The sequence below is a fragment of the Phodopus roborovskii genome, unplaced genomic scaffold (assembly GCF_943737965.1).
Source record: "Phodopus roborovskii unplaced genomic scaffold, PHOROB, whole genome shotgun sequence".
Lineage (NCBI taxonomy): Eukaryota > Metazoa > Chordata > Mammalia > Rodentia > Cricetidae > Phodopus > Phodopus roborovskii.
The window spans coordinates 24774650-24784613 of NW_026126588.1; the positions used below are offsets into that span (position 1 = coordinate 24774650).

Consider the following 9964-nt stretch of genomic DNA (forward strand, 5'->3'; position numbering starts at 1 on the left):
CTGGTTAGTTTTGCTTCGTGATGTTTTTCATAATAAAATTTACTTTTTTTTTTAAATCTCCACTTTTAACTCCACAGATAAAAGCATCTAAACAAAGTATAGTCTGTAATCTCCTTTTTAAAAAGAGGAAATAAGTATTAAGGTCACAGTATAAAAAAAAAACTAATCATCTCTTCATGGAGGAACGGGGAAGCGCCACCTAGCCGGTAGTCAGGCGCTGTCCTTGGTGCTGGAGGGACATGCAGACTAATTAGAGCGCGCCAGCATGACTCCTCCCGGATTGAAGCTGGCATTCCAAAGCAAGTGGTTTGTTCAAAGCCCCATTCTATTGATTTTTTTTTTCATAAAAATGAATTCAAACTACATAAATGGTAATTCCTAAGTACCTGCAAGGTTTTCAAGTGCCCAGAGGATAACTAACTGCTTGGGTTCCCTGGAGTGCTTGACAAGACTCAACCTTTGACAATAGCAACCTTTGTCCTAAGTCAGAACTAAATGAGTCATTCTTCTCTCTGCTGCCTGTCCCTGGAAATTCACAAGGAATTGATCCCAGCACTCCCTTACAGACTAATCTCTCTGGATTCTCAGTTCCCCTATAGAAGATGGCGAGGTGTTTGCAAATAACACTATAATTCATCTTCAGATTATGTGTGACACACCGATGAAAGAGGTATGCGAACCATTGTATTGTTTAGAGAACCATGTATGTTCAGCTCAGACTCCGCTGGGGTTTTCCAAACATTTCCTGGCTTGGTTGGCTGAATGCATAGATGTGAAACCCTATTAGACCACCAGTACTTGTAAAATTTAGACCATGCCTCCAATCAACCAGGTTTCCAATATCTGACCCTATTCTCTCTTTCTTCTTGCTCTAGGCTGTAGTGTCTTACTAGGGAGCTGTGTAAACACATGGCTGCCAGAGAGACAGAACAGGAATGCCAACAATGAGTCACAAAACCGAGCTAGCCACTCCAAAGGAAGATTTCTCCCAATGATTTGAGGGCCCTAGCGATCCTTCACCATCCAATGAAAAGATGCAGCAGTCAGCAGACAGACAATGAAAGCTGCCCAAGCCCTGGGGGGTGTGCTTGCAGCCACGTCTGTCCAGGTCCAGAGTTTCTCTTCACGATGGCCTGTAACAGTACATCCATCGGGACTTACAAACATCTGCCGCTGAATGCGAGCAACGCTTTGGACCCTGGGGCCACCCCACTGTCCGCACCGCTCAGGATCTCGCTGGCAATAACGATGCTGCTGATGATCGTGGTAGGGTTCCTTGGCAACACGGTGGTCTGCATCATCGTGTATCAGAGGCCGGCCATGCGTTCAGCCATCAACCTGCTGCTGGCCACCTTGGCCTTCTCTGACATCATGCTGTCCTTATGTTGTATGCCTTTCACCGCCGTCACCCTCATCACTGTCCGCTGGCACTTCGGGGACCATTTTTGTCGGCTCTCAGCTACACTCTACTGGTTTTTCGTCCTAGAGGGCGTGGCCATCCTGCTCATCATCAGCGTGGACCGCTTTCTCATCATCGTGCAGCGTCAGGACAAGCTGAACCCACGCAGGGCCAAGGTAATCATCGCAGCCTCCTGGGTGCTGTCTTTCTGCATCTCTGCGCCCTCCTTCACTGGCTGGACGTTCATGGAGGTGCCCGCTCGAGCCCCGCAGTGCGTTCTGGGCTACACCGAGTTCCCAGCAGAGCGTGCCTACGTGGTGATGCTGGTGGTGGCGGTGTTCTTCGCGCCCTTCGGCGTCATGCTGTGCTCCTACCTGTGCATCCTCAACACGGTGCGGAAGAATGCCGTCCGCGTGCACAACCAGTCAGACAGCCTGGACCTCAAGCAGATGTCCAGGGCTGGCCTGAGGCGGCTCAGGCGGCAGCAGCAGCAGGTCAGCCTGGACCTGAGCTTCAAAACCAAGGCCTTCACCACTATCCTCATCCTCTTCGTGGGCTTTTCGCTGTGCTGGCTGCCTCACTCCGTGTACAGCCTGCTGTCTGCATTCAGTCGGCGGTTCTACTACAGCGCCTCCTTCTACGCCACCAGCACATGTGTCCTGTGGCTCAGTTACCTCAAGTCCGTCTTCAACCCCATCGTCTACTGCTGGAGGATCAAGAAATTCCGCGAGGCCTGCATAGAGTTGCTTCCCCAAACTTTCCAAATCCTCCCTAAAGTGCCTGAGCGGATCCAGAGGAAAATCCAGCCGAGCACCGTCTATGTGTGCAACGAAAACCAATCCGCCGTCTAGGGAGCAGGTCAGAGTAGGCCAGCAGACCACTCCAAATGGTCCCGGCACGGACTCTGCTCTCTAGCTTTTAGTTGTCTGCATTCTGTGGTGACTACACAAGCACAAAGGTACTCTCATTTGTTACCAGGTGATCTATCTGTGGCTTTCAGTTCTCTGATTTCCGTAAAACGAAGTGTTATTCTCTCTCTCTCCCTCCCTCTCTCTCTCTCTCTCTCTCTCTCTCTCTCTCTCTCTCTCTCTCTCTCTCTCTCTCTGTCCCTCTCAGAAAAACCATATATAGTTCTAATTGGAATCGGGGCTTGCAGGAGCTGGCCAGAAAGTGAGAGGGGATGAGGGTAAGCAGAAATCGAAGCTGGCTGAGGGTGTTGCAAGAGGAGATTCTATCAAAAGGGCATATCCCTTTCATCCCAGCCCCGCCCCCTCCCCACATGCTCAGGAGAAACCCCTGGGGGCAGATGGTGGTGCCATTGTTCACTCTGATGTCAACATTCATCACAGCTGTATCTGCAGGGCCTGGGTATGGCACTGAGGTCTCCATAATGTTCAACTGTGTGTTTCTGATCATGACAACTTAACCCTTCCTTTCTGGAAAGAAATGGAAATCATATCGGTCCCCAGTGTGGCATGGTGTGTGTGTCTGTGTGTGTGTGTGTGTGTGTGTGTGTGTGAGAGAGAGAGAGAGAGAGAGAGAGAGGCCCAGAGCTCAAAATGGACTGTGTGACAGCTTAACTGAAATGAGAAGTCCACCTGCATACCTGGGCATGTGCCCGCCCCTCACACACCCGTCTAGCCTGACAGTGTCTGTTCCTCTGTCCCTGTCTGTCCTTTGGCCGCTTTGTTTTCCTCCTTTCCAGTGTGCTAAGAACATGCCTAGCGTTACTCGTCCACTGGACAAGTATTTGTAGTGACTAGCTCTCAGGAGCAGCCAACAGCGTGGCTTTGTTTACACATCTCCTCTGGACAACCCAGAGCCTCGGGAGGCTCCAAGCCCACATCAGCGCTGAGCCGGAATCGCTACAGGGACAGAACAGATGCCCCCACCCCAAAGCTGGGCTTATACCACCCGTCCATCTCTGTTCCTCCTACCTCACTCGTGTCCACTGCTGCTGTTAAATCCTCTTGCCCAGGACCCGATCCTGGCAGTGAAACTCCTTAGAGGGAACATTTGGCTTGTACCCCTATGCTTGGATACTATGCTCGTGGCCACCCATATAACCAAGAGCTTCCGCTGTAGGAAGGTGAATTCTGCACGTTTAGGACACAGCAGTGTATCCATTGAGCTCTCTTTACAAAGTCAGACCTGGCGAGAGGGAGAAAGTACGAAACTATGATCCCGGGTCTGACTCTATCAGGGACCAGTCAGTAATCGCTTTCATCTCATCTTCTGTCAGCCTCAGTTTACTCATTTGTCAAGGGAGGAAGCAGGTCTATGTGACTTCAGTCCCCTTGGTTCTGCACTTGACTTGATCATAGCCGAAAGGCAGAGGAGAGGTAGGTCCCCTTGATTCTAAACTGGACAGTTTTCTTCCTGGAATCACCAGATCCCTTGTGTTCACTCACCCATCCATACAATGGGCATCTTGTTAAGTAAGTGCCTATAGGATTAGACGTGCTGTGAGAGTAACAGTATCAAAAAAGGAAAAGGAAAAAAATAAAAAGGCTGGAATACACCCCAAACTAGTTGTCTGATTCCTCTCAGGGTGTGAGAACTCTGCCCAAGAGCACAGAAGTTTCAGTTGGCTTCCTTTCTTATTTCTTCCCAAGTTACCCTCGGAGGCAAGCTCCCTCCTCTCCCACCCTCCTCCTGCGGTATTGGTGACGATGGAGGCGGTGAAGGAAGTTTTGGGTGTGATGAGAACATAGCTTACCTTAACCTCAGCCCAGGGAAGGGTCTGTCAGGAAAACGATTGATCAGCTTTCATCAACCAAGAGGAATAGAGAGAAAAGATGGGACTCATTAAGGCTGGTGTCACCAATCCTACGCCTGTCCCAGTGCCACAGCAAGGCTGGGGTTGGCCTCAGCTTCCGTGGGTCAAGTTCACAGGGCCCGATGGTGCCCAAGGGAATTGCCAGACTACTGTTAGTGGGTGGAGGGGGCAAGCCAATGAGTATCTCCCCTCCAGTGTTATCTTAGAGAATTTTTATTCAGGAACCTTGAAAAAAGAGAAACCACAAAACTGAATGAAGGTACCAAAATTTACATCAATGTGTGTTATATGATACATGTTGGATAGTAATATATATGTTTCAAAGTAATAATTTTGTATATATTTTAAATAAAGTATTATTGGTCTTTCAGTGTACAAAACCATGTTTTTGCCAGAACTTTTTTTCTTTTCTTTCTTTTTTTTTTTTTGTATCGAAGCTTTCATAAGCCTGGAGTCCTGTGCCCAATACCAATTCATCAGGCTGTTCAGACCATGCAAATGCAGGCTTTATGGTTCTAGAAGCTGGGAAGTCTGAGATAAGGAAGTAGCAGGTTTAATGCATGGTAAGGACCACTCTCTTGAGTCACAAAAGGCACCTAGTTGCTGTGTCATCCCGTGACAGAAGCAAAAGGGGAGAGAGGTTCCTCTTGTGTGTGTGTGTGTGTCTGTGTGTGTGCATGCATGTGTGCATGTGTGTGTGTGCCCATGTATGTGCATGTGTATGTATGCATGATCATGTGTGTTCATTGTGTGTGTGTGTAAGAGTGTGCATGTGAAGGCCGGAGGTTGACATCAGCTGACTTTATTGTTCCCCACATTAAAAAAAAAATAGAATGAAGATGCTAATCCTGTTCCAGAGAGTGAGACCCTCATGACAGAATCACCGTGCCCCCCATGGCTCCATCTCTTAACACTGTCACACCGGTGTGAAGCAGCAGAATCAGAAACACTGTATAGCTATAGCAATTCCAAAGACACAGCGACCTCCCTGACGTGGACAGCCTGTGAGTCACCAGCAAGGCTGGCAAGGCTGAAGTGGATGGAACACTGAGGTGACACCCAGAGCCTTTCAGAGCCCCGGGTGTCTCGCTTGCTGGCTCCGTGCAGAGGCTGTTGTTTTACACCTGAGCCAAAGAGCAGCTTGTCTTGACTCTGACAGCAGCTGTCACCTCCAGTGTGGGGACCTCCCCTTGCTGGGAGAGGGAGTAAATAAATGCCCAGTGCTGGTGCCCTGCGCTAAGGCTTCTGGGGACGAGGCCTGCTTTGCTTTGGGACAATTCATTTATGTCTCATTCTCTTTGGCCCACAATTTAGCCAGGTCCTGAGATTAACAGGATCTGTGATGTCAGAGCAGCTATGTACGTATGTATGTACGTGATTTTTTTGTTTGTTGTTTGTTTTGTTTTTCTGTCAAGGGCCTGAGGAAGAGAAAGAAACCCCTCAGTCATAGGAATGACTAATTCCCTTGCCATGGAGATGCCTGGGCCACATGGGAGAGCCCCAGGCATGACACACAAAGCCATACCCTCCAAAGGTACGGGAACCATTTCCCTATAGATAGCCACATTCAGAAATGCTCTGACTCTTATATAAAGTGCTGCAATGCTTAAAGAACCAGTGCGTGCCCTCCTGGATACTCTGAAGCACTTGTAGAAGATCCGAATGCTGTACAAGTACTCAATGTACTGCACTTTTTTTTTTTTTAAGAATGAGAGGGGGATATCTGTACATATTTAGTACAAAGGATTTTTTTAAAAATATTTCCCATCCCTGGGTGGTTGACTCCATGCATATAGAAGCCAAGGATATTGTCCTAATTATAACGAATCCCCCCAAAAGCTATCACCTTTTTTGTTTTGTATTTTGTTTTTTTGTCATTTATTTGTGTATGTGTAAGAGAAATAGGTACAGCAGATGTGTGAAAGTTACAGGACAGTTTGTGGGAGTCAGGTGTCTCTGTCTACCGTGTGGGTCCAGGTAATTGAAGTTGTACAAAGTTGAGTTCCCAGGCTTGGTGACAAGCACCTTTACCCATCAGCCCCCATCTTTTCATCTTCAACCTTGGTCTCCGCAGCTGGAGTAAAAGCAAACAAAGCAAAGGGGTCTAGGCCGGAGCAACGGCTCAGCTAGGAAGAGGACTTACTGCCCTTGCAGGGGGCCCAGCTTTGGCTCCCAGCATCCACGTGGTGACTAGTGGGTGTCCTTAGCCCCTGTTCCAAGGGCTCCTGTGCCCTCATCTGGCCTCTGCGGGCATTGGGCGCACACATAGTGTATATACACGCGTACAGGTCAATAAAAGCAAATAAATGTTAAAAAGAAGAAGAAGAAGAAGAAGAAGAAGAAGAAGAAGAAGAAGAAGAAGAAGAAGAAGAAGAAGAAGAAGAAGAAGAAGGAGAAGAAGAAGAAGAAGAAAACAAAACAAAAACCAGCAAAGTCCCAAGAATGTTTCGAGCATTAAAATGGACAATGGAAACCTAGGTTCATTTCTCCTATTCCTGAACACTTTGTGTGTTTCCCACCCGAATAACTCACAGAACAGGCTGTTTGGGACTGAGTTCAGGAATGAGCAGGAATGGTCGGCTCCCCATGCTCAGGCAGTGGGCACCGCCATACCCATTCTCTATAGCTGGGAGGGGGCTTGATGCCTGTGCTCAGGCCTGAGTCCTACAGAAATGTAATTTGTAATGTGGAGAAAGTGCTCCAGATGCTCTGCATCCTGGGGCTTCTCATCCCCTGCCCCCTGACCTCATGCCTCTCATCCTGGAAATAAAGGGAATCTTCCCAGGCACAAAGCCTTGGTGATGAGCAAGCAAAGGGTGAGGTGTCCCTGGTGGAAGTGTGATTGTCTAGCAATCTCCAGGTCCTAGTTTCCGCCTCCAGCCCCATCAACATAAACAAACAAATGGAAATCATGGATTTATAGGTAGAGCCCACAGAAGGCCTGGCCAGTGGCAGGCTCTGGGATTTAGAGATCGTAATTATTTCAGATGGACTGGGCACCTGCTTTCTATTGGCTTATCCTTTTTATGGGCTAGAGCAGAACTTAGAGAAATAGGCTGCTGAAATTTTCTGAACTAAAACGAAACAGAGACATCTCTCCAATTAGAGCAGCATCTGGCTTGATTCAGTTTGGTACTCTCTTACCTGGAGGTAACATCAGATTCCACAGATTGGGGGCTCAGTCCCTAAGACTACACAATGCCGCCCCCCCCCTACAAAACAGGTAACTGCACAAAAAGTAGCCGAAGTGCGTAATGGTCTATAAACCAGAGCTCCCATAATGAACTGCTAGGTGGGATTAATTTGGTACAGCTGCTCACAGAACCGGGGAAACATTTTGCTTCCACTTACCTCGTTATTGCAGAGGAAACTGCAAAGGGTACAGATGGGCAGGTAGGTGGAGAGAGATGAGTAGGATGTGGCCTGAAGGGAGGAGGACTCTGCCTCCCACCTTCTCCAAGGTGTAACCCTCCAGCAAAAACTTCACTAGGCAGAAACCCATCTGCACCCATCCTCTGAGTTGCTATGGAGGCTTCACTACACGGCTGTGACCAATGACACCACCATGATCAGCTCTCCTCTGGAATAGGATTGAAAAGTTCTTTTTCTCTTGGAAGCACCCTGGAGGCCCTAGCCACACAGGAGCATACAAAAGAAATGACTAATCTGGGAATCCCAGAGTTCGTATGCCAGAAGTAGGGTCACACCCTACAGAGTTCTTTGTTGCGTTCCCTCATAGTGCTCAGACTCACGTGGCCAAAGATTTCAAAGCATTTAATGGACTTCAAAGGGAAAAGTCTGCCATATGGCCTCACTTGCATCCCATTACTCCATCAAGTTTCTTGCTGGACCGTGAGCCAGCCGACAGGGGAGATGGGATGGATGAGTGGCATGGACAATGAGCGCAACCCCATTCCCTACACCTGGCAAAAACAGCTGCACGTGCACACCTGCTCTTCTGAGGGCTGTCCTGGCTCCTACAGCACACACGGAAAACCAGGGAGACAGTGTGAAGTGCGAGCCATCGTCTAGGTGAGGCGTAGGGCTGATACAGCGAAGGCAGTCAGCACTAAAGTGCTTTTGGGAAGCAGACATTAATTTCTAAATGGCTAGGCACTCTGGCCATCATTCAGGCTGCCACTTTCCCCCGGTTTTCCATTATCCTCCTCATATTTATGGTCTTCACAGTGTGGGCTAGTCAGAGCTGCAACCACGTGCTCCGGCATATGAGGGTGGAGCTCGTATGGAGAAGCATGTGAGATCAATGTTCTCCACATAGCCTGTCCTCCATGGGCACACAACCAAGGCTGGGACCTGGAGTGCTTTCTCGTGAGGCTATATACCTAGCCGTAGTTTGCTGCTCCTGGAGGAAAGGAGGGATTTAATGGACTCCCCATAGTATCTGCCAGTTTACCACACAACTTAGAAATAAATGAGAGGTCCCAGAATGCATAGGAATCCTAATAACAGGCAGTGTGAATGCAAATGCATGAGGGTGTGTGTCATTCCGGGCAAGCGTTGTAGGTTACTGTAATAAAGAGTTCAAGATTCCCTCCCGTCCCCTGCCCTTCATCCTGAGAAAGCTAAGGACGAGACACTCTGGGAAAAAGGATCACTGTCCAAGAGGGGACAAGAGAGGAGCCACACCCAGCTTCATGAGAGGGCTGCTTACTCTACAGCTCCATCAACACTCATCGGAACAGAAAAGGTTTTAGTTTTGTTTTGTGTTTTGTTGTTGTTGTTGTTTGTGAGAAGAGCTCAGGCTTCTGTCAGAGTTCATCCTCATTGTTAAACTGCACGGGATTTAGAATCGCCTGGGAGACGTGCTTTTCTGTGTGTCTGTGAAAGAGATTAGAGGGGGGAATAAACTGGAGCAGGAGGGCTCTGCTCGAATGTGGATTACTGTGAGCCGGGCCCAGGACTAATTAAGAAGGAGAGTCAGAGGAGTGTATGAGTGTCCTGTGCTCTATGTCCTGGGCCACCCAGATGTGGCCATGCAGCCTTCTATTTCTGCAGCCACAGTGAATGGACCACACCTTCAGACCACAACCAAAATAAAATTATTGTCTACGTCGTTTCTCCCAGGTACTCTGGTCCAGCCTCCCTCGGTGTGTAAGTAAACACCTGCAGGTCCCCACGGTCCAGTTAGGAAGAACAAATTACTTCCCTATAGCTCCCTGTTCCATCTCCAACCCTCTTTGCTGCTGCCTCCAGCATCCGCTGTCCATTTGCCAAGCACTCCCTACGGAGGTGGGGGAGGACCAAGCCCATTTAGCATTCTTATCGGAAAGGCTTGGTGTTCCCGATACACACCCCTCGGGGGAAATGTATTTCCAGTTCCCTTGCTCATTGAAATGCTGCTGCCACACGCCTCCATTTCGGGGCTTTGCAGTGGTATCAGGGAGCCTTTGAACGCTTTATTACACCATGAAGGGAGGTCACTGCTCACCATGAAAGACAAACCGAACACCTTAGAGAATGCATAAGGGAAAGTGGAAAGCTTAAAAAGAGAAAATGCTTTCAAGGGTGAACAGAATCAGGGAGAAACATTATCTGAAACTCTAAGCTTTTCTCCCTCAAGGCTTCCAGATTGCCTCTGGGATTTGATGAATCTACTGAGCAGCTAGACCAGGCTATGGAGAAAGCACTTTCCCCCAAGCACAGACCTTTGGATGTCATCTTATGACTTGAGCAGGTGCCTGTGGTCCCTGCTGGGGTTCTTCCTGCCAGACATACCCAAGTGCTCCTTCCTAGCTGCCTCCCACATTCCCCAGAGGATGCACTCC

The 9964-nt window shown here is 48.7% G+C and overlaps 1 protein-coding gene across 1 annotated transcript; it reads left to right on the top strand.

The window, feature by feature from the left end:
* Positions 1 to 1093: 1093 nt before the first annotated feature.
* Positions 1094 to 2443, top strand: Gpr45 (G protein-coupled receptor 45). The gene has a single exon (XM_051204247.1). The coding sequence runs from the start codon at positions 1129 to 1131 to the stop codon at positions 2248 to 2250; it is 1122 nt and encodes a 373-aa protein (XP_051060204.1). The 5' UTR covers positions 1094 to 1128; the 3' UTR covers positions 2251 to 2443.
* The last annotated feature ends 7521 nt before the right edge of the window (positions 2444 to 9964 follow it).

What these genes read in the sequence shown, in the direction of transcription:
- Gpr45 (XM_051204247.1), top strand. Translation starts at nt 1,129, where the DNA reads ATGGCCTGTAACAGTACATCCATCGGGACTTACAAACATCTGCCGCTG.